The sequence below is a fragment of the Maylandia zebra genome, linkage group LG9 (assembly GCF_041146795.1).
Source record: "Maylandia zebra isolate NMK-2024a linkage group LG9, Mzebra_GT3a, whole genome shotgun sequence".
Classification (NCBI taxonomy): domain Eukaryota; kingdom Metazoa; phylum Chordata; class Actinopteri; order Cichliformes; family Cichlidae; genus Maylandia; species Maylandia zebra.
The window spans coordinates 14,031,536-14,059,311 of NC_135175.1; the positions used below are offsets into that span (position 1 = coordinate 14,031,536).

Consider the following 27,776-nt stretch of genomic DNA (forward strand, 5'->3'; position numbering starts at 1 on the left):
AAGACGAAGAAAGTTTAATGAAAAAAACATATAAAATGTATCTTTTTACAGAGACAGCCAGGCAGTGACAGACTGCCGGTTTTTAAAGATATAATAATTATTTTTTGCTTCTTTATTTCTAGTTTTATTTATGGAGTCACAATGTTAATTTGCAAATGTAAATGACTATTGATATTATTCCTATTATTGTAACTGCATGAAACTACTGCTTTTACTTTCAGGGTTATTTTTTTCCACACACCTCCTCCAGCGACGTGTCAGACACACCAAAGCTGCTGAGGCCGATGTCCAAGAGAGTTTCCTCCAACTCCCTGAAGAGGCTAGCATAAGCCCTGGGCTGGAAGTTACGATTGGGCAGAAGAAAGGTGAGCTCCTGGCCAATAGCCTCGATCAGGCGGGCCTGGGGCACATGATGATGGACCAAGGCTGTGATGCTTTCCATGTTACCTGCAGATAAGAAGATAAGATAAGAAATATATTTTGCCTTAAATCAGCCTTTTACACATTATTCTTTGCATTTAATCTGTTACTCAGTGCACTTAATTTTCACACTAACTAATGATAATGATTTTAATTTTATAGGTCACAGTATTTCACAGTGAATATAAGGTGTTTCTAGGTGTGTTGTCAGCAGATACAGTAACCAGAGTGACTGCAATCCATTGTAAAGGTATTATTCATCAACATGACAAAGGGAGTGTGCCCTATAGTCTTAATAATTAGATTAATAGCCTAAAAACAGGTTCAACGAAAATGACAATAGTGTTGTCATAACAAAGTGATTATATACTAATAATATAATGAATTAATGGCCAGCTTTTCCCACGGTAAGTCTTCTAAATGTGACTTACCATCCATCTGTCTGTCAGGGGTGTGACTCTCCTCCCGGTTCGCTTTAAATGTCGAACATTTCGAGCACACACACGAGCAATCCTCTGTGCAGTCACAGCTAGGCTGAAGGACACCGTAACAAGATATTAATGAGAAATCGCTGTGTCGCAGTGTTAAATATACCATCAGAAAAATAAGAAATCCCGCTGTGTTTTCTTTGTAATGTTGGGGGTTTTACAAATGTTATAAGGAGGAAGGAACTTAACTTTAAACCAGGTTTACTTTAATTTGCAAAACTACAACATCTATAACTTTAAAGAGGATAATGCACAAATATACAACAGGTTCCCTCTTCCTTAGTTCCCACCTTGAGAGTGTCATGCTTCATGCGGCGTACAAGAGTGAGGTAGAAGCCAGCACCAAAACAGTTCTTTAAGAAGATTGGGGAACCGCAGCAGTAGAGGCGACCCTGAGAAATGATAGCCACGCGGTCGCTCAGCAGGTCAGCCTCGTCCATGTGATGGGTGGACATGATCACTGTGCGCCCTGCAAACAGCAGAGAGAGAGTGAATTTAATAAAGAGAGGCTGAATAATGGAAATATGCGTTTGATTTAAGAAAAGCTTTTCAAAGCTGAGTAATAACTCGTTTTTATTATGGCGATTTCAGTGGAGCTGGTCTGATTGTGGTGTCATAAATCCTTCCCGCCTAAGAATATATTAAACACAGTCATCCATGTTATACTGGAGGCATCTGTCAGTTGTCATAGAAAATATATCATTTATTATATATTTCACTTTAAAGTTTTAGTTCAGCAAGGTTAAAGTTTATGATGGTGATATGAGGTATGCCAGAAAAGTGTAATACGTGCTGTTGATAGTGGTTTAGTTGCTATAATGATTTGTGCAGGATCTAAGCTTAATTATTTGCTGGCTGTCTGGACAAACCAGTCAGATTTATTCATCGTCTAACCTCTACAGGCCATGTTGTGTAACAGGTCGAGCTAAGTGTGTTTAATGATTTTCATTTTAGATTTCTTCTAATGTGAATAGTCGGGTTGGGTAATTAATTCTCTGTATGAGCACTCTTGTACTCAGAATATTTTCGTGTAACACATAATAATGTTTTCTTAGTACAATCAACAATCGCAAATACAACACATTGGTATAAATATTTTAAAAACCTTACATACTCATCTAAAATCAGTATTGATCAGTGTTACCTGCACGGTATTTGAGTAGCAGGTCCCAGATAGAACGTCTGGAGTAGGGATCCACCCCAGATGTGGGCTCGTCCAGGATCACCACCTTGGCCCCGCCAACAAAAGCCAGAGCAACAGACAGCTTCCTCTGCATGCCCCCTTGAACAGAACACCATCATTTATTGATGGGGAGTACATTATTGTGTGTGTGTGTGTGTGTGTGTGTAGTCTGCATTACAGTGAGCTTTGATAGATCTATGTGTGCATCTGCTTCCAAACACACCTGAAAGGTTCTGGGTCAGTACATCTCTCTTGTGAGGAAGACCCAGATCCTCCAGCATGTTCTCCACCTCCTCCTCAGCCTCTGCTATTGGACGGCCTTTCAGCAGAGAGTAGAACAGGATGTGCTCTGCCACAGTCATACTGATAAAGAGCAAGAGAAAGACAAGGAAACAGTGATCCAGCTATACAGTACGGTGCTATCTTTATATCTGTTTGCTCATGTAACATGTCCAAAAACTACTTCTGTTATTAATATGTGAGGAAGTACATACTACTGAAAAAGGACATTGTGTTGAGGACACATTCCCAGAGACTGTCGGATAGTGTCCATGTCTGTGCGGATGTCTTTCCCATAAACGGTGGCTGTCCCTGAGGTGGGAGGATACATACCAGTCAAGACAGACCTAGGAGAGACAGGAGAGAAGAAAACAGATATTATTATATTTTCTTTAGACTATAGATATACATCGATGGGCATCTATGTACTGTTTGGCATACATAGTGGTGGTCTTTCCAGCTCCATTGTGCCCCAGAAGGGCAGTAATCTGGCTCTCATAGAAACTGATGGAGAGGCCATCCACAGCCGGTCTGAAGCAACTACCGAACATCTTGACCAGGTCCTTGATGCAGACACCCTTTACTAGATCATCTGGCTCTGCCTCGAAGTAAGGCTGCTCTGTGGACACCAAAGACACATTTCATCTCTTTCATTTGTCTGGATATGGAGTTAATAATGCAAGACAAATGAAAACTACTGAATTCCACAAAACAGAGTGACAGAATATATGTTTTTCAGTAAATTTAAAAAAAATGTAATATTTCCCAAATGAAAGCAGGAAGGAACATATGAGCTCAGCCAACTGGAATGCCATACAGTGCAAAGGAAACGTTTCCATCACTTATTAACTAAGCATAAACCTGAAGGGTTAGCTGTGTACGTTCACAAATGTCAGCAAGTGCAAACACATACAAGGACACTGAGTTCCCACACAGGTAATGTTGACAGTGATAAATGGAAAATGAGGGGCAAAGTGAATGCAATGAAAGAGAGCCCTAATCCTGCATTGAAATCAGCTGTTTGCCTGGAGAAACATTACATAAGTCCAAGTCATAAAATACATAATTAACTGTACTGGCGAAAATGCACCCTATGGGAGGAAGCTAGTTCACTCACGTATGAAAACACAGACATGTATGTTGATTTATCAAGTTATTATCATGTATCATATCACTGTATACAGTGATAAAAACCATATCAATATGAATAATAGTGACACTAAAGATGCTACTGGATTAATACTAGCGTAACAGGATACTGTTCAGTAACCATGTGAATGGTGTTGAATAAATTATGTTTTCTTGGAAGTGAAAAACACACCTGCAATGTAAACAACAAACATACAGCAGATTTTGATCATCCTGATACCCTTTGTAGGTTATAAAGTGCGTTTCATTCAGATTGATTCATGTGTTTAGAGGGAACAAACTTGTATACATACTGTATGCTACGATCATTATAGTAAGATGTGTTCTTTAAATTGAGAAAGTAGCAGACAGTTAATGTAGAAGCGTGTTGTATTTTTATACACTGTGGTAAAGCTGCTCCATCCGTTATACCGTCTTTCTCCTGGTTCTTCTCGGGCTTGTTCTCCTTCCCCAGCCTCTCACGCTGGTCGTGATGCTCACAGGAAGGTGGATCCTCTTTACCCTTGGTTTTCTCTGGGCTATTCTCCTGATCATGGATTCCATCTTCTTCTTTTGTTTGCTCTCCTTGCTCTTTGTTTGCAAGATTATCAAAGCCTTTTTTATCCAACTCCATTCTGGTGTTGCCTTTGGGAAATGAGATTTAAATTAGTTTGTTGCTAGATGACAAAAACAATATATTAGATTTATGACTGTTTCTTATCTGTCTGCAATACCCACTCTCAAACAACTTAACCCTCCCACGAAAAAGCATCCGGAAATGTATAATAGCAAACGTACCTGAAGCTGGAGCCACAGTGTTGAGCCAATAACAGGGCAGAAAGGGAAAGTAAAATGGACGGCCAATTCCATACTGTCCTATGATGAAAATAAATCGTATTAAATAAATGAACACAATTATTTATAATGAAATAGCTGTAATAAGACCCTTCAATATTCTCCTACACACTAACCAGGGAATACATTGTCCAGGTACCACGCCAGAACCCCATACAGGACTGTGTCCAAGCCCATCATGCAGATGGAAGTGAGGAAGGAGAACTCATCCCCCTCCAGGGGGCTTGTCTGGATGTTATCCCACTGAAGACCCAGACCCTGCTCCTCATACCTTGACAAATACTCTGTCCCAAACCCAAATGCCACTTGAGATAGTAGACTCTGAGAAAGGAATCAGTGCTAAGATTATCTTTGCTTGACATTTAAAGCAAGTCTATCAACCATCTGTAGTCTCATGTGTTATTCCTATTGTCTGTTCCTAAGTCTGCATCAGGGTTAAAAGTAAGGAAACAGAAGTAGCTGTGGTTGGTACACATACTGTGTGTAAGTATTAATGATTTGAATAAGCTAATCCTGTTCTATAACTAAAACTAAACAACAGTCATCATTAGTAAGCATGCTTTCAACTTGAGACACCCACCACCAGGAGCTTCATGTCTTTGGTGATGCGGTCTTGCCAGGCGAAGCAGAAAATGTGCGGAAGGTAAAGGGTGAAGTAGATGATACCACAGCAAGCAGCTGCCAAGTTTGCCTGGTTGAAGAAGACGCTGAGAAGGAAGCACTGCATGATGGTGGCCGTGGTGAAGGTGAGCAGAAACAGGAAGAGGATGACCGGGTTGCTGTAGTTCAACACCCTGCCTCCCTGTAGTTAAGGCAAAAAAGTGCATGGATGATGTTTAGCTGCTCAGTGTGCTTGTACACTGGAAGAAAAATGGTCTTTAAAAGAAATATTTGATGGCTTGGGTAAGTGAAAGACTCATTTATTTCCCCCAAACCAAATTTACTGGGTCATTATGAAGCTTTTGAAAATTTTGAGAATATAAGATAAGAAGAGCTAATAAATAATCACCACAAAAACAAGAAATACTTGTGAATTTTCACACATAATTTGGAAGTTTTAATATTTATTTTTTGTTTTTTTATACAATACTCCCACTAGATGTCACAACAGCCCATTTTACAATAATGTGCCTGCTGAGTAACTTGCTGTCTACATGAGAGAAGTTGTGGCTTAGAAGTGTTAATTATTCACCGGCACATTACTGCAAAGACACTGACATAATTCCCATGATATCACAGTATTCACAGTTATTTCATTAATGATTTATGGGGTCAGTGAGAAACTATTATCCATTTATTATTTCAAGGTAAAACACTTGTAATGATTCACAGTGTAAGTCATGATTTACTGGTGCGTTATATAACAGATGCACTGACTTAATCACATGTACTGCCTCTGGTAAAATGCCAGATTGCGGTGCAAAACTAAATGGTTAAATTGTAACTTCATGCAAATAAGGAGAGAGGTGTTGGTAATCAGATATTTGCTTGGATGAGTTGAATAAAAGCCCAGACACAAAAGGAGCTTCTAGAAAAAGCTAAGCTCTTTTTTCTCACCATGATGATGGCCGTAAGAAGAGCTGTGCTAGTGCCCATCACAATAAAGCTGTCAATAAACCAGGTGGACCAAATGACACCGTTGGTGACCCCTACGGCCTTAAGGGTCTCCTTCAACCGCAGTTCCTTCTCCAGAACAATGCTCTTTGCAATCATGGACACAGAGTAGACCCAGGCCAGAACCATGAAGATGGGGAAACAGCGATTGAGAGTCAGCATGAAGCTTTAAAGGAAGACAAAGAGGGCAAAAGTGAGAAATGTGCAGTGATTGTTGCATACATCTCACAAGTTGTCAGCTTTCCTGCCAAGACAGATCAGTTTTGGCACATGGACAGATCATTTATTACTATACCTTGAAAGTAAAAGCTATGATCTGCAATGACTGTTAAATGTAATTATTTGCATTCTTTAATTATAATAATTCCACTAACAGATCATCCACGTAACAAGGGTAGGGCATCTGCTGTAGGTAAACACCCAGCGGCCGCTCCTTTCCTGTCTGTGTCCTGATGATGGCATGCTCTATTATGTCCTGCAGGTAAGCGAAGCCACCCCAAACGTAACGGAGGTCATCCATAGGATCAGCTCTGGGGCCTGGATCCCAGTACCTGAGGAATACACGCATATTTAGCTCCTATGTGTTTACTGTGCGACACTAAATAAAAATTAAGTAGAATTTCATCCTAACCTGTCTTTGACCTTATTGGTGCGTTCCACTGCATCAATATCCATACGGATCTTGAACTTAACATGAGGCGGGGGATTAGTAGTCCAGGAGTACATATTTACAAAGACGAGGCCTGCCCAGAACTTTCTGTCCTCCAGCATTCCTAACGCCCGATACGTAACGGTATCCTCATCAGGCAGAGCCACAAATTTATCCAGAATCACACACTGGGAGCGAGAGAGGGAACAGAAGAGAAACAGTCATCAACTCAAAAACTCAAAATAAGTTTCCTAACAGGTCGTGCCGTCAATGCTTGAGTTTACCAGAGGAGTCAATGAACATTTATCAAAAATTCAGTTCAGTTCAAATTTATTTATATAGCACCAAATCACAAGAACAGTTGCCTTAAGGCGCTTTACATTGAAAGGTAAAGATACCAACAATCAGACGACACCCTATGAGCAAGCATTTGGCGACAGTGGGAAGGAAAAACTCCCTTTTAACAGGAAGAAACCTCCACCAGAGATTAATAATGATGATTAAATGCAAAATGGTGTATAAACACTTTGTGTTTAATCCTAACCTGTCTTTATGGTCAATAAGGTTTGGAACCTCGACAAGTTAAATCAAATGAACATTTACCAAATGAATAAAAACGTACAGGATAAACTTTTAACTGGTGTAAAAGTCTTCAGTAAAAGTTATAAGAAGACAAAAGGGAAAAAAATGACTGAAAATCATGACTGTCTTTACAAAAATGAAAATTTTAATCTGCAGGTGGTGCTAGAGAAAAGTACATTACCAGAGTCGTCTTGAATTCAATCAGTTTGGAGAACTATGAATATCAAAACTTCATTTGTGGCTGCTCCATAGGGACAGACAAATACTGCCATTACTCAAACCAAACCTAACAGAATAGCTCGAATGTTAAAGACAACAGAGGCTAGTGAGTCACAAAGACATGTGTGTATCTTCACACATGTGCAGTGGCATTGCAGTGGTTGTCTCTTCACTGAAAACCGTGTCTGATACAGCGATTCACTGTAAGTGAATGCAAATAGGGAGAGCCTGGTTTCAAAAGGGATCCCGCCACAGCAAAAATATTTACCTCTTTGTGTGCAAACACACATATGCATCCACGTATATTCATCTACAGTATGCATTTATAAACCCATTATCCAGAACACGTACTGAAAACTACTCCATATCCAAAAGGCCTCCCCTTCATTTAATCAAGCATCCAACTAACAACACTGCAGCCCAACTGGGTGGTGAGATCTGAATGCGTGCCACCAACCTGACTCAGCCAGCCATCAAGCTCACGTTCATTGTTGCCTCTTTATAAAGGATGGTGGACAGAGTGACAGCTGTATCTAATCGGCCTCAATCGTTCCCACTCTCGCTGTCACACAGAAGTGCTGTAAGCTTCAACTTGGACAAAAACACAGAGCACCAACGATCTACCCAACCATGCCCCCAGATACCCCAGTGTCACCCCCAAGTGTGATAGGCCTCTCATCCTGCTCAGCCTGTACAGGGAAATGGGTAACTTTGTTTCAAACACATTGGCCCACTCATAGTGGAGGGCACTCACAAGAGATGGTCTGTGATGCTTTTCTTTTATTTTACCCTCCCTCTCAATCAGCAGTAAACAAAAGAGACTTGACAGCCAGTTTGCTGCTCTGGCTCAGGCCCACCTGGGTGGATTTCCATGTCTTTGGACAGGGGGACAAATTACAGTTCCCAGAGACACTATCTAAATGTTTAGATCATGTCAAGGGTTGCATTGAGCACGTAGCGGTTAGGTAACCAGGGCACTGAAATCAGCGGGTGACAGGACCTGTGGATAATTGGATTATGTCATGAAAAAGCCTGTCACCTTTTCAGGTGAAGTGAAAATTGCACAACAGTCTGCACTCTTACTGTCAAAGTCAGACAGGTGAAAAGGTAAAAAAAAAAACAAAAATTATTCTGACACTTTGGATTCATCTAGAAACGCCAAGCTCCCTTTGACAAGTCAGTATAATTCCACACACTGATACACACTTCACAAAAACAGAAGACTGGTACTGGAGAGGTGACCGCAGGAAGGAAATGCTAAATTCCCCAAGAAAAAAGCAACAGCCACTCACATCCCCATACTGGTTAAGCATCCGAATCACCCGGTCTGTAAGGTTGAAGATGTCCCGCCAGTCAAAATCAGGCACGTCATCTGGGCGTTCCTCTGGGGGGCCGCTGTGCAGGAAGTTGAGGATGTGTTTGGAGGAGAAAGGCGCCATCTCCAGACTCCGGTCGATGAAATCCATCACAGAAGGATTACGGATGGTGTCCTGAAATGAAAGGAAGAAGGGTCATCACACTTACTTAACTATTTTTTCCCCACTAACAGAAGCAAGAACCAGTAGGAACACGATAATCCTGCCAAGACAAGAACAAAGCATGCAATAATGTTACTGTTATCTAACGTTATTAGACTGATAGGTACTAGATTGTTGAAGACAGGTCACTTTATTAGGACATTAATATTTTGTTAATCTACTCTGTGGTTATCTTTTGATGTTAAATGAGCCTCAATCACTGACACCTTTTCATTCACACAGTACCCTACCCGGACCATCTTGACTTGGACTCCATCTTGGAAGAAAGCCCAGATCTGAGGAGCAACTTCTTCCCAGGCCTTCCCCATAGTCCTCAGCCTCTCCAGCTCCTCAAAGGTAGTGTTAGCCTACGGGAGACATGCAAATGTGCATGTCAGTAGTTGGAAAGCGTTAGCCAAAGCGAGGCAAATCTATTCAAACTGTTCCCCATATCTTAATGGAAAAACAATCAGTAACATAGGAACAGGTACAAACACAACCACAGTTCAAACAATATACAGAAGAATTCATTAAATCTGCACGTGTGTACACAACATTCAGACATTCAAACACACACTCTGTCACAGATCTCCTAATCTCCCGCTACATACCATTCCCACATTAAACTCCCTGTGAAAACAGGATCAGCAAAGACAACACACACATTCTCACACAAAGAATTCCTGTCGGCCTGTATAGATAACCGGCAACTGTGCAACAAATATTTACCACACGCTTATCGTTAAAACCCTGAATGTGCGTATGGGTACGCTACAGTGCTTTGTGTGGCACACACCCAAGGCTGGCTACTTCAGCATTCAGCCGTGTGCAGTGGGGGATGAAAGCACTCAAGAGTACACCCAATTAAACGCCTTCCCCTTGTGTGTGTCTGATTTTGGGTGACAATGGGGACAATGGAGCTGGGGTGACAATGGAGGCTGTTGGTGACAACTGGCTGAATGCATTCAGCCTGCCCAGTGAATCCCAGTCAGGTTCCCACAAGTGAGTGCTTCCTCAGCCCATGAGGCAGTTTGAAAACAGCAGGCAAAAGGGGAGAACAAGGGAGCTAGGGGGGATTACTTAGTTCCATAATTTTATCAAAGAAAGCAATCAAAGTATCTTTCGAGTAGCTGACGTGCAACTTTGAATATGAATATCTATACAGACACAGCAGCACATATGATGCATCTAATGTAAGAGACACTGTAAAGATAAAAGTGGATGTTGATTGTGCCCTCACAGAATAAATACGCCTCTATCTATGCTTTCCAGTAAAAAGAAGGCTCTGAAGTATGTGACTTTGCACTTTAAGATAAATTCTTACAGTGTAACAAATGAAAAATAAGCACGGTAACAGCAGGATACAGTACAGACAAGACCTACGTGGCTTACATAAAACAAGGGCAGTCACATAAAGCGTGATAACATATGTTTAAGCGCATGGTTCTTCGCTTTCTTATGAAACACACTGATGCATGACAGGAGCTGAGAGCATGACAACAAAGAGCCTATAGAGGCTATGTTTTCAGTCTTGTAAAGTAATGGATTAACCCCTTGCTCATTACATTCCTAGACCAATCAAGTTCGCAATCTGAGAGAAGAGGAAAACAAAGAGGTCATTAAAGGTTGGGAAGGGGGAAACGCACGTTTTTGTGTGTCTCTTTTGTGTCCGATCACACATCCTTAAGGAGACACTTTGTTGCTTACACAACAGTTAAAAAGGCCACGGCGCCATTAGACTGCGCCGTGGTTTCACCATAGCCGATCAGCTTGTGCTCTTGCATTGCGATCAAACCATCCATGACCGCTACCAACCCACCCCCGCCCCTCAAAGGCCTTTGACCAACACGTATCTACATCTAGACACAAAAGGTTGGACATGACTTGATGAAAGCTGATCCCCTTTTGAAGGAAAATGCATTGTTCACTACAGTGGACGCTGCTCCAAAAGACAAACAAAGACATGGAGGTTACTGAGTAAAACAAATCATCTAAAGGGGGTTATCTGTGATACAAGAAATTTTCAGTTTTTTAGATGTTTTAACTATGTCTCTTTACTTGGTTCAATCCTGTTAACTGCCAAGTTATTTCGAGTATTCACTGTTAAAATGTACAAAATGTGCAATAAATCCCTCACGTATTAGTATCAGAGTTGGAATCTACCAGGCATTAAATACATCAAGCTACGCTTTAACTTGCTGACTGTATGGCACCTGTGTTATATGAATCAATACAACATACCTGCTATAGTTGAAATCTCTGAAGCACATGTGGCTGAATTATAATAAAATATCTCAACTGTTGCTGCCAAAGTCCTCCTATCAGCCATCCTATAAAACACCTCCAAGCACTTGTTTGGGCAATTATTTTGAACTGCTCAAATAGGTGCATTTATTAGCCAAACATACTTTACTTTGAATAGATATAAAGCTGGATATAAAAACTGCATAAAAACACACAGAATCACCAGTCAGAGCTCATTAAAAACAATTTAAAAGCTGTTTTTATTCCATAGAACAAGGTTTTGGTTTGACACCATGAGCTCCACCTGTCATCTCCTAAATGCCGCTTACATTTTGTATGATCTTTCTGACAGCTGGAGAGTCAGGGGCAAAGAGGATCCGTCCCATCAGCATGGGCTTCACAGAGTTCCACACAATCCTGGTGGCAGGGTTGGACTCCAGTTCTTTCATCAGGTCATTGCAGAAAGGAGCTGAAGGGAAAGATTATTTGTTATGTAAAAGCTGTTGCAATATAGGTCAAGCTAGGCACTTAAACAGAACCCTATCAAAGATGCCATGGCACAAAGAATTATTTGGAAACCAATTACAGAGTGCATAATTATTTTTATGCTCATCTAAATGTGTTGCATAGGTTGGGCAGGGTGGAGATCAAGTTAAAATTTGCTGATAAAGATGAGAGCAGCCAGTTTTTCAGTCATTCAGCCATGCATCAATCCATCCATTGTTTTAGCCCATTATCCAGCTGACAATGGGCAATCCACATGCAGAGACGGTGAAAGTAAAGAAATGCTGCTGCAACTTCCTCCACTTCCAAACTGCATAAAGCAGGAACACGACTGACAGCTGAAAACTCCAGCAACACTGGCTTTAACTTTATAGTTAACTGGATTATGGATAACTGGATTAACTTTATAGTAGGTGATGATCTAACAAAAAAGCCTCTTATCATGGTCAACACATTGCTGGAGTTCTTCCTTCCACAGCATGAAGAGAAAAAAGTATTGGGAGACCATGTGCTAAATCCACAGAAGATCTGAGCCCAGTTCTCCAAGAAACTTCCATATTTGTATATGGCTTTTAAGAGAATTTGCAAATCAGCAAAGTGGGTTAAAATCACAACTCTTATACAAAACTAGAGGGTTTGCAAACTAAAGGTTACTCCAAAAAAGAACGGCAGCAGTCTCAAGAACAGTACTTTTAGTTTGGTCTGTCATACAAGGTAATACAGATGTATATGTATACGGGCAGGGATAGCTCAATAGGTAGAGTAGCTGCCTCATGATTGGAAGGTCGTGGGTTCGACTCTACTGAACGGCTACCCTGAGGTACCCCTGAGTAAGGTACCGTCCCTACACACAGCTCCCCGGGCGCTGCATTGGTGGCTGCCCACTGCTTCAATAGGTGAATGGGTTAAATGCAGAGGAGCAATTTCCCTACGGGGACTAACACATACATACACACATATACACACATACACATGGTGTACTCACTGGTGCTGTTATCATATGTGTAACGGTCCTGTGCCCACCCAGTGCCAATACCCAGGAAGGCTTTGTAGTTATTGTCTTCATACCAGTTAAAGGAGGTGACTCGGGAGAAAGCCCCCTCAGTGTACCCGCATACAAGGCTGGAGGCGGCAGCCATCACTTCCCTGAAAGACAGATTTTTCTGGAAGAGAGGAGTCACGACTTGGATGAGCTCCCTGAAGCTACTCTTCTGGAACAACTGCAGAGAGATAAGAAGAATCATTCAAGCTTCAACAAACAAAAAAAGAAGATGAAAACTTTTAGATATAATCTAGCAGTTATCTAATGATAAAGATATGTTCAGCAGAAATCTATAAATAGGCTGGTGTAAATGTGTTTTTTACACATCCAGTTTCTGTCATAGGTGTAAACAGTATGCACCTGATGGGAAAAAGTATACACCTTCAGGTGTTTTCAGCTCCATTGCCAGAGTGTATACAATCAGGCACTAGCCAGTCTGCCTTTACAAACATTTGTTAAAGCCCTTCTTCCCTCCTAGATATTCCATGATCAGCTGTAAACAGTAAATGGAAGTGCATAAAAGTGGCCAGATGTTCCAAACCTCATCTCGCACTACTATCATCACAAAAACTGTGTGCCAGCAGCTTCCTGGCTGAGCAGCTCCTGTAGGTGTAATGTGTACTTTTGTCCATATATTTTATCCTCTTATTACAGGGTCAGCACAGCCACTAAAACACTGCATTAAAAATATCCTCGAGATTATGTGTAACCCGGCTGCAGTCTTCTACATCTTCCATATTAACTTGTTAAACGTTTTAGTGTCTGAGATATTAAATTACTTAAAACTGACATGTGCAATATTATAAAAAAAAAGATTTTTACAGATCTTAATACATACAATAAATATAAAAAGAGAAAGGGGGCTCTGTTATATCAAGCTACCCTCTACAGAGGACTAAATATCCCGTATCCTTTACACATGATTAGCATACGTATCAACATTAGTCAGTTATGATATATCTAAATAACAGCTGGCAGGTGCATAACTCAACAATTATTGGAACTTTTGACAAATATTTAATGTCTAATTTTAAAAAAGAAGAAAGAATGAGTTTATTTTAATGCCTTCCACTTGGATCATACGCTCTCTATAGTCCTGAGAGAGACAAGTGTCTCGCCAACAGGATGCCAGACTGTCAGTTTCAATGAATGTCCCATGGAAACATCCACAACAAACAAAACAGTATTTCCACATACAGACATAAATGGTAGTTTGTGAGCACGCCTAATTCTAACTTTAAGTCACACTCGTACAATAAATTTGGCTCTTTGGCAATCACTAAGCTGAGGCCTGCTAAGGTGTGAAAAAATTGTTTTTCCAATGACAGCAATTAAAATAAGTGAAAAATCATGTTCATAGACTTTTTAGTGAGAGAAACACATACACTAACACAATCATTCATCACCAGGGTTTTTTAATCTATGCTGATTGGAGACTTTTACCTGTCCTTGCAGCCTAGGTCTTTTTTGCTATGTTTGGGGGGCGTTTTTCCAGTGAACGGTCCCATAATGATGATCTATCTGCTTTTGCTGTTTTTGGGGGGCTAAAATGCCATGTTCTGAATTTAGCCTTCCTTATACGCACTAGATAATATCCCCCTACTGTCTGTTTGCGTAAAAAGCCAGGCCAGAGGAAGCAACTGTTTCCTGACAACTAAAAATAGCAGGCGGTGAACTTTTGAATTGAGCTGCTGGAGCCGGGGCTTACCTCTTTCAGTTTGTCCGAGGCAGAGGAGACAACCCGGACCCAGAAGTGAATGTCGATGCCTTTTGAGTGATTGTCCAGTACAAGAGGAAGCTAATGAGAAATACAAATGAATGAACATTTTCTGCTTTTGCATTCATACAAAAGCTGTAAACTTCCAGTATTGTACTTCTCAAAATGAACACATTTCCCATAAAGCCACTGTCTTATGAGGACATGGTGATATTATGTGATGCAAACAGAATTTTGAAAACCATCTGTAAAACCCTTCTCTTATGTTCATCTGAGTACTACCTTCTACCAAGGATCTTGCTGGTTTGCCGAGAGAGCTTCCAGAAAGTTCACAACACAATAGGCTAAAGGTTCAGGAAGCAGAAGAAGGCCAAGACACAGAATCACCAGTGGAAACATCCTTCCGCTTTGACATATGTTCCTATCTCAGTGCACGCGGACACTAAATGGGAGGATGTGTGGTTTGAGTGAAATTCATTTCTAAAGCAAGGCAGTAACATTTTAAGCTATTCCTGTGCCTGAAGTCAAACTACACAACAAACAATGGAGGATAAGGTTAAAAATAATGGTATTAAGAGTGGACAGAGTGGCAAGAACACAGGGATTGAGGCTTAAAAGAATTAGCGGACAGACAGGTTCATACAGTTAAGATCACTTGGCCCAGTCCCATATTCCTGCACCTGGATGAATATAAGGCAGAGGGTGTCCATTGTTTTCAGCTGCTTTTTTATGGTTTGTGTTTACTCTCACTCTTACTTATTCTAAAGAAAGCACTGTCTCTAACCTAAGCTAATCAAAGAAAGAGGCTAAGTCTGTCTCGCTGGCCAAAGCTTGCTCCTTTACAAACTGTTTGTATCACTACTGCCTACTTAAAGCATGTTGATAGACACTTCATTTTTATGAGGTAATTACAGCTCATCAAATACATAAGGAAAAATTAAAGCCATCTTTCACCACACAAAGTAGTGTATTTGACATTGTACATTCCTGGGGAACGACGCCTTGTTTGCTTTGCTTTTTGCATTTCCCAGAGAATTTTTGTTTTGCCCCACCCCATGAGTCATAGCTCTAATAAAAATACTAACATCTGTTTATCCTTTGCATCTCCTGACTTTGAACAGGAGGTATGTCAGGCGACAATAGGCGTGTGTCAGCTTGTTGGGTTTTGATCTGGAGGACAAACTATGAATGCAGTGCAATCAGAGTCTAAAACACAAAACGTGCTAAAGCATGATGGGACATACTGAGCTGAAGGTGGATAATCATGCATCATGGTAAACATGACGGTACCTCTTACTGTTTTTCTCTTGTTGTTTTTACAATATACTAGAAACTCGTGGTACAATCTAGTCATGTTACTTGATTACTTCATTTACTTCATATTTTACTCAAGTGTGTTTTTGTTGGTTGCCAACTACATGTATGTAAGAATTAGAAACACAGCAGTTTATGATACTGTTTGATAACTGTTTTTGAAATCATATCCTGGCAAATCCTACACTGCCCTTTGCCAGCTTGACCTCAAGTCGCTTAGCCAGCACATGGCTGACTTACCCAAATGAATTTTTAAACATGGCAAGATCCCAAACTGGATGTATCCAAATACAGCTCTATACATTCATGAACCAACCAGATCACTGCCAAATTGTGGTATTAAGTGTATCCATTCAGTGCACAATAGATAGTTTAGTCAAAGGTATAAAGATGTAATTACAGACTGAGTGCTCCCAGTTTAACTGAGCCAGAATGAAATTTAAATTGTGCAACTATTTTTTAAAAGGTAAGCCAGTGATCCTTGGTGATTTCCATGTCAGCTCTCTAAAATCAAGAACAAAACTAACACTCACCAGCCGGAAAAGTTTGAAAAAGTCGACATTGGCGTAGAATTTGTACTCAATGATCTGTAGTCGCTGTGGAGTGAGGATGCACATGGCGTTGCGAACTGCGTAGAGTCCTCGACGGCTGGGGAAAATGAGGAATCGCTCGAGCAAGTTGAGGCTGCACGCAATGTCTTTTAAATGCAAGTCCGGGACTCCAAAAGCAAACTGGAAAAAAGCAGATTTATGCAGATTCAGATGACATCAGCAAAAACAGAAGCAATCTGATGTGTATGTCACTGCGCCGTGACGTCTTTTGTCTGTTAGCTTTTATTCTATGTCTTGAATTAAACATCTGTATATTGTCGTGATGCATGCTTAATCACCCAGGTAACCAAGTCCTGTTCATCTGTATTTGGATACATCTGGACATCCAAGTGGCATCTTCAGTCTCAGCTGGCTGCAAGTTTCCCCAGCTTTATAAACAGTACATTTGCATGATGACTGAAACTGGTAACTACTGACTAACAATGGGCCGTGGTCAATTTCATGATGGTTAATTTGCAGTTGTCATGACCACTGATCGCCTGTATATTTCCCTTGTTTTTCTTCCTTTACTGTGTCATATTACCATTTGTGTTCCATACTGTACTCCACCAGAATCCTTGCCTTGGTGGTATGAAGCAATATCAGTGTCTTGACTTCTTAATGGTAAAATGTCACACTGTGTACCCTTGGCTGTGTGCGTGTGTTTATGCATGTGTGTGAGCACCCGCGTACCTGTTCAGGCCTGATTTGGGCATTAACTAGATGATACACTACAGACTCGGTCAGAGGAATGTCTCTGAGGAGGAATGACGTCAGAGTCTCGTCATCCTTCAGGATAGTCTCCACTTTTACCCCTCGACCTGTAGACAAACAGAGGCAGTCGGTGTAATGGAAAAATCATAAGAACGGTTTCATGTCTTTAACTGTCTTTAACCTTTCACGGTGAATGACTGTCATGGCTAGATAGATAACTGTTCGCTGTTTGATATGGAACTGGATAAACTGGACAAGTTGGAAAAAGCTTAGTTTCATAGTAACACATATTGGGCAAGTTGTGACAAATGTGTTTCATTAAATGACACAATTTCCAGTAGCCTGTCTGTGCATGAATGAAGGCTGCATTGCCAGGCAAAGTGCTGTTTTGGCTTTTATCCAGGCTGTGCCCCTGATGAACATGGTTTGAGATAAACACAAATTAAACAAACAAAGCTGAAACGTGTGTGTGTGTGTGTGTGTGTGTGTGTGTGTGTGTGTGTGTGTGTGTGTGTGTGTGTGTGTGTGTGTGTGTTATTGATGTCATTAAAGAAAAATACTAGCAGTAAATGCTGTATCAAGACAATTCTAAATATGTTTTAGCCAAGAGGTTTAATCTCAAATATTTCCTTATTTTTCCCCTTTTTCTTTTCTCCTCCTCTGTCTCTTTTTTTGCGTTCCTGATCACTTCTGCCACTCCCTGCCTGTGAACTCTGGAATTCCTAAAATGCACATATACTAATGTGAATAACAAATACGTAAAATGAAATCAAACATGAAAAAGAGTAATAAGAGAAGCCAATTGAGCAGGGTTGTCAAACATAAGGCATGGGAGCCAGAATCAGCTCGGCAAAGACTCCAATGGCTTTGGAAAAAGTAAATGAGAGGTTAAATCTTGGAGTTTTAGCTATATTTTCATAGATTTTATAGCATTTCCTGTTGATAAAGACCCCCCAACATTAAGTAATTAAGTAGCAGATGAAAAACAACTAAATGACAGAAAAGTTATCTGAGCAGTAAAAGACAAAAAAACCAGGATATTTTCTTTCGATTGATAAAAACTTTCTTTTTCATAGTTACAGAAGGGTCTAAGGAATAATTCTACAGCAACATTTCCTTGTTGTGTAGAAAGTCTGTACTGTTGAAACTGCACTGATTTTTCTTATATTAAGACATCTTAGAAATTGAATCTTTGAATGAATCTTTACACTTACACAAAGGTGAGTTTTACTCATCCAGCCCACTTAACATCAAAATGAGCTGCGCGTGGCTCACAATGTAAAATGCAAAGCAAATATGTTTGGCACAACAGTGCACGTGGATCATGATTCTGCTTGCTAATAATGCCAGATGTGTGAAAAAGAGGTCGGACTATTTTCCTGTTTAATATCCATGAGTCACAGTCGTCATTTATATAACTTTATTCTCAACGTGATTTAGTTTTCCTTCCCGGGGCTCATGGGAACACGAGTGGAATGTGGATGTGGATCTCTGTTAGCTCTGTTAGTCCATCTACATATTTCTGCATGAAAGTGGCAGCACAGAGAGCAGCCAGACATAATCATTCAAAGCCTGGAATGCACTCAGCTCCATTCCACTCCCATCATAAAGATTTATTTTGCCAGTAGGGAAGCATGGCATATGTACAGTGCACACGTATATATGAACAGAGCGCAGTCTGCATGCAGGCCCTTGAGATGGGATGAGTGTTTCTGGGAGTGTGAGGGGTGGTAAACCGTTGTGATGTAATCGTGTTACTCCACGCAGACACCACAGACAGACTGATGGGAAAGAATGTGAGGTGTGATGTAAACTGCGATTACCAGGCGACGTGTTCAACTTTTAAAAGATCAACATCTTATGAGTCACAATACCCCTAAAAAAAGCAAAAGCGTCTGAAGTAAACGACACCCGTGTTGTATGATCTGCAAGAGGCACGACTGATTTGATATTGATTGTATTCATGGAGTATATAAAGATTTCAATAAACTACTTATTTTAAACCATTGTTCAGAAAAAAGCTTTTATTCCACTGCTTTAATGAAAGAACTTTATAAATGAACCTTTCTGACCGTGGATTTACTTCTAAAGGCTTCTGCTGGATGTTGATGAAAGCCCAGAGCACTGACCTGAGACTTTTTCAGGATGAATACGTAGCGTGTCCATGAAGTTGCTCATAGCATTGAGCTCCCTCCATAGGCGACCAAGCTGCAAAAACTCTGGGTCCGTAAAAAGAAGCTCTTCAGCATCCGAATAGAACCGAGCCAATCTGAGGAGGAAGGCCATAATATTAACAATTATTATTAAGGCTAAATACCTAGATTCATCTCTTTCACTCGACTTAATAATTTTGCCTGTTCATCTTAGATCAGACACTTAATACGAATCCAAAACTCTTCCCACTGCCAGCCTACAGTTGATGCTTACATGGAGTTGTTGTAGTTGGACACCAGGCCAGGAGATTCACCACGGGTGGGGTATTGAAAACAAGGGTTGTTGGCATTACAGAAGATTCCTTGGATCCATGGCAGGACCCCAGCAGAGGGCATGGCTTTATTGGGGAAATGACCTGAGGCGGATGAGAACATTTATGAATTGCACTAGATACAGAGGATATTGTTTTTCTGTCTCAGCGGGCTGTGCTAATATTTTCCAGCGAAGAACTGTTTGCTCACATTCATGTTGGCGATAAAGTGGATTTACTTTTCGTAGCCACACCAGCCCCATGAACAGCATAACAGGCCACAAGATCTCCATGAACAAACGTACCTGGTTAAAACAGACAACATCTTTTAAATGAGCAGGTTTTCCAGTTTTAGTTGTGGTTTCTATCAATCTGACAAATTCTCCACTCTTACCAACCCCAGTTTGGGACAAAATCAGTAAAGATGCGTTAGTTTTTAAGTATATTCTGGGCTCGCATAAAAAAAAGACTTGCACTGTATAATATGCATTAAAAAAATGAAAGATATATTTAGTAATGTGTGAACTGGTGGGGTCAGAAGCTCTGGAGGCATAGCTTAGCCTTTACTGGGACAACTGGAGTGTGGAGCTTTTACCCTTTGCCTCCTGCGGATGGTCCAGTTCTTCCACAGCAGGAGTCTGACCTGTCTTCCTGCCCCCATGGTGCCTCCTTTTCACCCCCGCAGGGGCTGGCTATAGCCAGTAAATCTGTATTGAACCAGACCATAAAACATCTTACGGGCCAAGTAAGGCTAACTTTTGTCTTACAAAACTACTCATGACTCTAAAATGCAATTTGCATTTGAAAGGCTAAATTTTGTCGATGAACTCACAAGTCGGTCCATTCATCTGGTGAGAAATCCATGTGAAAGCTAGCAGTAGCTTAGTAATGAGGTTAATGAGCTCAAGACCTTGACATGGTCAGATTTACAATTATAGACTTGTCAAACGCTCTTTCGCTACAATTTCTGGTTAACGCCAATCCCCCCAAAATAAAATAAAATGAAATCCCACACTGTCTGTGCAGCCACACCATACATTTAATCTAGTTTAGTTCCAATCATGATGACATTCTCTATCCATTCACTGTTTCCACATACTTCCACCATAATCCAAAGGACACAGTGCAATTTAAATTGTCACTTACCTCAGAAGAGCACCTGTACTGTAGATTGATCGCCAATAACAACAAAATAACTCTGCATATTCTACAGACTGTTTGCTGTGGTTGCAAACACAGCTTGTTTCCAGACCTCCAGAATAGTTAAGCAGATTGTTTTAATCTCCTTTCTCGGTGCTGGGAGCCTGCTAACACCTCTCTGCCATTTGTAGAGGCCTGCATGACCCGGCCACCTGACATTAACAGTGCGGTATAATCCTACCACTATTATAATCCCATCACTCTCACATTTTCCTTACATTTTAACAAAAACTTGAATCTCCAGTCGCAGATTATCATCCTGCACAAACTGCATGAACTCAGTTTATTGCATTACACAGATTAAATTAATATTCCTGTAAAAAAAAACAAAAAAAAAACACACGCACAAAAGACCATCACTGTTGTAAGTTGTCAGATATATTTTAATAAGTTACAAAAGGGTGTTTGTTTTATGTACCTGTTTTCTTACACTGAACTTTCAACACTGTGCCAGGCTTGTACATTACCATGAAAAACAGATACCATTTAAATAAATGATGCACTTCCCATTACTTACAAAGAAAGCATAAGATTCAGGTTATTGATAAAACTACTCAAATTGTAAAAAAACAAACAAAACAAAACAACCAACAACAAAACCAACAAAAAAAAAAACAATGAAAAAAAAGCTTTGGCTATTAAAAAATGTACATATATTAAAATTAGGAAGAATAATGCCATGTCAGAATCCTGTAGCATTTCTAAAAGCTTTTCAGACACATTTAACACCACGCAGTACAAAAACGAGTGGATTTATACCCTTTGTAAGTGATGCTTCCTTACATGACCAAACGCAAACACAGACATCAGAGTACATCACGTAACAGATGTTGTTAAATTGCAAAAAAATATTAGCAATGTTTTTAATTACAGACTACTTGTAACAGCTTAAAACACTCTTCAACGGTGCAGGCAGAAGGCTGATGGTGAAAGAGCGTTATCAGGTAAGTGCACCACACATCTCCATAACGTTATGCAGTATTGTTACGCCTCGAGGGCTTTTTTTGGTATAGAAACATACATACGTGAACCTGTAAGAATTTTACACAAAATATTCAAACAAAAACAAATTGCACAGATCCAAAAATTATAAATATCCTGGCTGTGTGCCAGAGTATACTGAGCAAGTGATTGGTAAATGTATGATTTGTGAATCAAAATTTACAGCATTATAAGTGCATTTTTTTTCTTTTGAGGATCAAAGATATCATAATACTTACAATAGATCTACACAGTGCCAGTCATACATCTGCTCATTTTCTCTACAGAGTCAATGCAGATGTTTCTGCGTGTTCCTCCTAACGTGACACACATTGTGATTCTCGGAGCTCTAACAACAATGTCTTTAAGTGGCTTAAACAAAATGTGCCTCTCTGTGTTCCACCTCTGGAAGACGCCTGGGCCTTAGTCTCTGGTACACTGGTTTTGCCTGGTTTTGGTCCATTTCCTCAGGGCTACAGCTGGGAGACTGAGATATGGCTGTCTGTTCAATCTCAACGTCTTCCTCAAGGGGCTCATCTACAGACACCTCTATCTCAATGCCTATTTCCCCCTCCTCATCCTCCTCCTCATCCTCCTCTTCATCTTCTTCCTCAGCACTGTTAGCTTGTGCACAATTCTGCAGGACTTTAGCTTTGCTTCCCGATGGGGGCTTGTAGAAGGTTCCTGGGGGGGGCTGAAGAGTTCTGGGGGCTCTGAAAGTTGTTGCAATGGGGCTATACTTTGTGACATTATCTTCCCTTTTTATAGTCCTGTTGGGTCGCACTGCGACTGTGTAAGTAGTTCCAAGGGAGAGGGTTGATGGCACAGAGGTTGACAAGCCTTCCACTGCTGCACTCTCTGTGGATGAGCTGGCCTCAATTTTGACAGTTCTTGAGGCAACTTCATGTTTGTATTGTTTATCCCAAGTTCTACGTAATGTCTGGGTGTCGATAAAGGTACTCCGGAAATGTGTGGCCGCTCTTGTTTTTGTATTCTCAGTCTCGTCCACTTCTTCGATGGACTGGTCGCAACCGCTTCCCTTCCTGTCATCTTGGTCAGTGGCGTTCCGGGAGTTATTCTCGTCTATTTGGCTTCGGTTAAGTATCCGTTCGGCCGGCATGCTAAACGGCCGTGACGGTAGCTTGTTGCGAGGGTGTCGAAGCTGAACCCTGGTGACTGTGATGTGATGAGAACGACACAGGCCTCTCTCCCCAGATTTTGCGACTTCAGGGACACTTGACGACAAACTGAGGGTCTCTGAATCAGTTTCATCAGCTTTAAAAAGAGGACAAATAAAACTTTTACGATAAAATAACAACATGATTGTTATTTTAATAATTATCTATTACTGTGACAATACTGACCTGGTTCAAAATCGCTTCCATCAAGGCTTGGCATCCTCTCCTGAACCTCAGTCAATAAGTGTGAAGAAGGAATTATAGACGAATGCCTTTTAAACACCTTTAAGCTCGACTGCAACACAAAGACAGACAGTAAGAACAGAAAACAACCCACCACTCTACCACATGCTAAACAAGAAGAGTACTGTGTATAGTTTTTATACTTTATCACGCTATATAGATAACAGAATAGCTCTTTACTATCATTGTACATTTACAACATCCTGTGTCATTCATGTATCGTAGTGTTGGCAAACCAGTTACCTCTTTAATGTCTCCCAGTGACTTGGAGTGCCTGATCAGCTGCTGCTCTTTGTCCTGTTGCATAAGGCGAGTGTTAGCGCGGGTCTGGGCATCAACCTCTGTGGGCGAGGTGCCACTTACAGGACTCAGAGGCGTGTCAAAGACCATCTGGTAATGTCTGATCAGGAGCTCCACAATGAGCGCCTGATAAGGGTAATCCACCAGAGAAGAAAGGGAAACTTCAGCATCGGCCTGCCTTGGCTTGATCAGCGTCGGGCCAAAGATGATACCCAGATTGCTGGCGGTCATCTTGTTCTCCTCTGATTGCTCCGTCACCCTGGAAGGAGAATGAAACAGATAAGAAATGATTATTCCTACTATTATTAAAAAAAAGGAGCAACACATCCATGTTGTATGTAATGGGATGCCCAGAAATCCATTCAGCCCTCCCTACCGGTGAAGATGCTCTATGAGGAACTGCAGCGTCTTGTAATTAGCTGGTGGCAGCTGTCTTAGCAGATCCTTGATCTTGAACAGGACTCGATTGAGCTCGACGCTAACCTGCGCAGGGGTCGCAGTGGTGGGATTAACTCTCTGTGCTTCCAGTTCCTCCACAATGATACTCTGGCTCTCCTTGGCCAAACCAATAAAGTCGTTATAATAGCGGAAGAGGATGAGTGGCTCTGGAAGCTGGAAAGTACGGAGGAAGAATTAGATAAACAAATGAAACAGAGATGATAATAAACAGCAGCAACCAAAATATGGACATAAATACACAAGTGGTACAGAATTAGAAAAGAGATAAGCACCCTGGTGATAAGCGGCAGGAATTATGCGCCAAAAATAAACAGACAAATGCACATTTTTAGTATTAATGCAGTTTGTCATCCAAAGCCTACTTTAGCCATCTCCTTCACAGGATGAAAGCTGAAATACCTCATTATGCTAATGACCAAAAGCAACCCACCTGTCTCAGGTACAGTTTGAGTACATTGCTAATGTCATGGGGAGAAAGATCGGAAAGCTCCACCAGATCCTTGCCGTTCTCAAAGGCCTGGCACAGCTTCTCTACTCGAGACTTTGCACCATTCACACGGTAGATCCCCTTCAGAGCACACAAAATGCAATCAGCGCATGAAAATTACACACAAGTTTTTGGAATCAATATGAAGAAACTGGGCAAACATATGAGCAGAATACTAACAAGATCAGCCAAAGAAAAAAATGGGAGAACACTTCATTCTTATTTAAAAAGGGTTTTGGTCTTGTTTGATAAAACGTAACGGAAACAGAAACCAATAATTATCAAATAATTTAAAAAGCATAACAAATATCGAAGGTGAAGTGGAGGACTCGTTTTTCTAATTTCACTTTCACTCTGTAAAAGACTGCATGAACAAATAGCTTTGAAGGAAGTCTCAAATACTTTTATCACATACAGTGTGTTAGCAGTGCCAATAAAGATCCAGAGAAGCCAGAGAAATCTTTGTACACACAGGACAAGGCTGAAAACCAACACAGAGTGCCCATGACCTTTGGGCATTCAGGCTGCACAGCATTAAGAACAACTGATGGAAATCACTATGAAAAACCAAAAGCTTTCATCACTAAATCCACAAAAACTATTTTTTTGCCAACATAGTTTTAGAAAAACATATTTTTGCATATGTCGCTAATACACTCATTTTTTACATATTAGATAAATTCCCTCAACACATTGTGATTAGTCCTGACAGCAATGACAGCCTTTCACAGCGCAGCCACTTTTATGGTCACAGTATTGGATGCTTTATAAGTGAACTTTAATGCCAGTGCCAGCAGATCTATGCTACAGTTTTGGGTTCTTGTTTCATGAAAATTAATGATCAATTTATTTGTAACCAAACCACTAAAACACCTATTATAAGTACCTTGATGCTGAGGGCTCTATTCTCAATTTCCGACGTGCACTTCCGTATGATGAATGGGATGCCATCCTGGCTGTTCTTAGCCGACTGTGTGAAGTCAATGCCAAATAGGTGAAGCCTTCCCTGGAGCTTCTTGTGGCCACACTGGATAGCCAGGGTTTCCAGACACTTTTTATGGCACGCCAAGGAGCACTGCAAACACAGTGACACATACCTCAGTTATAAGAGGGACAGAGTAAAACATTTCTAAGAAAATCCTGAACAGTTTTAACTGTATGTCAACAAAAACAGTGGAAAAACTGACGAAAAAACACGTCCTCACAACATAGCTATTTTTGTTAATTTGCCCAAAAACCAAGTCCAAGAAGCAAACGAGGAAAGCTTCACATCTAGTGACCCTCTGAACCACTCACACTGAATCATTCCAAGACTCTGCAGTGAGCTGCATTCCTATGTCAGTTTCTTCTCAATATGTCTATTGCGTTGCATAACCTCTTTTAAAAGCGTTTCTCCAACCAAGAGCCGCTCTTATTGTCTTCTTCAGTGTATCTAATACATATGGACAGAAACTTGATCTAAAATCAACAGTGGACAGAGGGTGCACAGGGACGATGGAAAGGACTCCTCAGAAGACGAACAAAAGGTCCTCAGTTTCTAGCGCCCATTCCCCCAACTGAGACCAGTTAGTGAATTTGGTCACAGAGGAGAGCTTGCGGCCAGTTTCAACTTTTCCCTTTATTTCCTCATCCAAACATGCTGATGAGGGGAGAGGTGGCTTTTCTCTTTTGTTTCTGCTTGATTTTTTTGCTGGCCACGAGTGATAAAGAAGCTGTTGTGAGCCTCTGGCAATCTTTATCGTGAATTTGTAATACGCTGAATGCTGTGGGCCGCAAACAGAAAGGAATAATACAAATAATAAAAGAAAGGAATCCAAGGTTACCTCCTCACACTCCGCTCCATGAAACACCACCAGGCTGTCACACTCACGACACTTGGAAGGTGCTCGAAGCTTTCTAAGCTTGTGGGTTTGGGCCGCCTTAGACATCTGAGTGTTTCTAAAGGGTCCTGGAGAGCTCGCCGTTTCGATTACCATTTCATTTAAACCTGCAGTGGCAAAGGAGCATTGTTACAAATGTAAATATGTGGCCTATAAGTGTAAGGAACACATAAGAGTACCTTAAAAAAAAAGGAAAAAATAAACACAAAACCCTTATACAAATACAACTGACTTACCATTATCAGACGGCGAGGGAGGCTCTCTCTCATCCAAGTCATCAGCAGACGACATGGTACCAGTGGAGGGGGTTCTGGGTAATCTCCTCTTGAAGTCTCCTGAACAGTAAGGTAGGACACACCAAAAAGTCCACATCTTTACAGTCACGTCAGGACACTGTTTTCCCCCCTGTCTCCTATGCTCTAGATCTCAGCGGTAAAACTGAGAAGCAATACGGCAATTTGACGAATTTAAAGTAGCAAATGAAAAGGTGGGCTTAACATATTGTTGGTAACTGAAACCAGCATGTTATTGTTGGTGGTGGATTAACACCTGGATTGGCTGATGAGTAAGGGGGTTGAATACTGATCAGAGCCTTTTCAGAATGTTTTTGATCTTCTGATGAGCTCAATAACAGGTTAATCAGAGATAAGTGCTGCCATTGTTCACACTCTGGGGGCTGGGAGAGCTTTGTGGCAGACTCCAATACACAATTTAACACCGTGCACCAACTTTCTCCAGTCAAGACCCGCCCATAACAACTAGCCATGCCTTACACACAGGTTTGGTAAAATCAATTTAACAGGAAATTGTTTGATGTTCTCCAAGGTTACTACAAACCTGGTGGTATTACCTAAATTTGTCACTGTAACATATAAAATGGGCATAGTGCTATTTAAAGTTTTCAATGTAAAGTCCATGACAGGAACACATAAAATAACAATTATAGCTACGTTCTTCTTTGCAAATGGCTTTTTGCATTCTGATTATAGTCGAACCGAAAGCTCAGAGCACTGCATTTTAAGAAAGTGCGTGCAAATGGGCAAAACAAACCAACACGGGAAAACATCTTAGCAAAAAAAGAACAAAAAAGTAGGCCCAGTGCAAAAGTATGGAAAACAAAAGAACAGAAGGGTGGTGCATATACAGAAAAACACCATTACAAAAAAAAGCCCCTGCAAAAAAAAACAAAAAAAAACAAGAACTACAACAACAAACTACAGGACGCAAAACACACATGTTGTTGCACAGCAATCAGGGAGCACAGGGAAACCGTTGCAACATTCTTATGTGTGTGCGTACGTTGCAGAGTGCAACAAAGAGGCATGACTGCCTCTTTACTCTGTGATTACACACCAACAAACCTGGGTGAACATCAAGTTCGCTAGGGGAAAAAAAAGATGCGTGCTGCCCTGAGGTGCTCTCAAGACAGTCAGTCCAGAAAAATGTGCCATCTCTGGCTATGGGTGGTGCTTTTAACCGTGATGAAAGACTGACACAAATGAGTTTGATGTTGTGCAACTGTGGA

The 27,776-nt window shown here is 40.9% G+C and overlaps 2 protein-coding genes across 5 annotated transcripts in view; both read right to left on the bottom strand.

Annotated features, from left to right (window-relative positions):
• Positions 1-20,798, bottom strand: part of abca4a (ATP-binding cassette, sub-family A (ABC1), member 4a) — a 31,185-nt gene extending 10,387 nt beyond the window's left edge. For all 3 annotated transcript variants that reach the window (XM_012924225.5, XM_004569522.6, XM_012924224.5), the window contains exons 1-26: positions 20,670-20,798; positions 20,119-20,230; positions 19,735-19,828; positions 19,487-19,628; positions 19,189-19,328; positions 17,039-17,166; positions 16,289-16,486; positions 14,433-14,522; positions 12,668-12,902; positions 11,508-11,647; positions 9,186-9,302; positions 8,710-8,907; positions 6,599-6,804; positions 6,342-6,518; positions 5,911-6,133; positions 4,934-5,155; positions 4,470-4,674; positions 4,297-4,374; positions 3,931-4,143; positions 2,812-2,989; positions 2,586-2,717; positions 2,315-2,454; positions 2,053-2,190; positions 1,199-1,377; positions 852-954; positions 242-447 (exon numbers count right to left, since the gene is read on the bottom strand). In XM_012924225.5, the coding sequence (XP_012779679.3) occupies positions 242-447; positions 852-954; positions 1,199-1,377; positions 2,053-2,190; positions 2,315-2,454; positions 2,586-2,717; positions 2,812-2,989; positions 3,931-4,143; positions 4,297-4,374; positions 4,470-4,674; positions 4,934-5,155; positions 5,911-6,133; positions 6,342-6,518; positions 6,599-6,804; positions 8,710-8,907; positions 9,186-9,302; positions 11,508-11,647; positions 12,668-12,902; positions 14,433-14,522; positions 16,289-16,486; positions 17,039-17,166; positions 19,189-19,328; positions 19,487-19,628; positions 19,735-19,828; positions 20,119-20,184 (3,948 nt within the window). In that variant the 5' untranslated portion in view covers positions 20,185-20,230; positions 20,670-20,798. The remainder of the gene's footprint in view (positions 1-241; positions 448-851; positions 955-1,198; positions 1,378-2,052; positions 2,191-2,314; positions 2,455-2,585; positions 2,718-2,811; positions 2,990-3,930; positions 4,144-4,296; positions 4,375-4,469; positions 4,675-4,933; positions 5,156-5,910; positions 6,134-6,341; positions 6,519-6,598; positions 6,805-8,709; positions 8,908-9,185; positions 9,303-11,507; positions 11,648-12,667; positions 12,903-14,432; positions 14,523-16,288; positions 16,487-17,038; positions 17,167-19,188; positions 19,329-19,486; positions 19,629-19,734; positions 19,829-20,118; positions 20,231-20,669) is intronic.
• Positions 20,799-21,079: 281 nt separating this feature from the next.
• arhgap29a (Rho GTPase activating protein 29a) overlaps positions 21,080-27,776 on the bottom strand; it is a 32,759-nt gene continuing 26,062 nt past the window's right edge. For both annotated transcript variants that reach the window (XM_004569524.4, XM_004569525.6), the window contains 8 exons: positions 26,488-26,586; positions 26,195-26,358; positions 25,258-25,446; positions 24,315-24,452; positions 23,802-24,037; positions 23,369-23,684; positions 23,069-23,177; positions 21,080-22,979 (listed from right to left, as the gene is read on the bottom strand). In XM_004569524.4, coding sequence (XP_004569581.2) covers positions 22,078-22,979; positions 23,069-23,177; positions 23,369-23,684; positions 23,802-24,037; positions 24,315-24,452; positions 25,258-25,446; positions 26,195-26,358; positions 26,488-26,586 — 2,153 coding nt within the window. In that variant the 3' untranslated portion in view covers positions 21,080-22,077. The remainder of the gene's footprint in view (positions 22,980-23,068; positions 23,178-23,368; positions 23,685-23,801; positions 24,038-24,314; positions 24,453-25,257; positions 25,447-26,194; positions 26,359-26,487; positions 26,587-27,776) is intronic.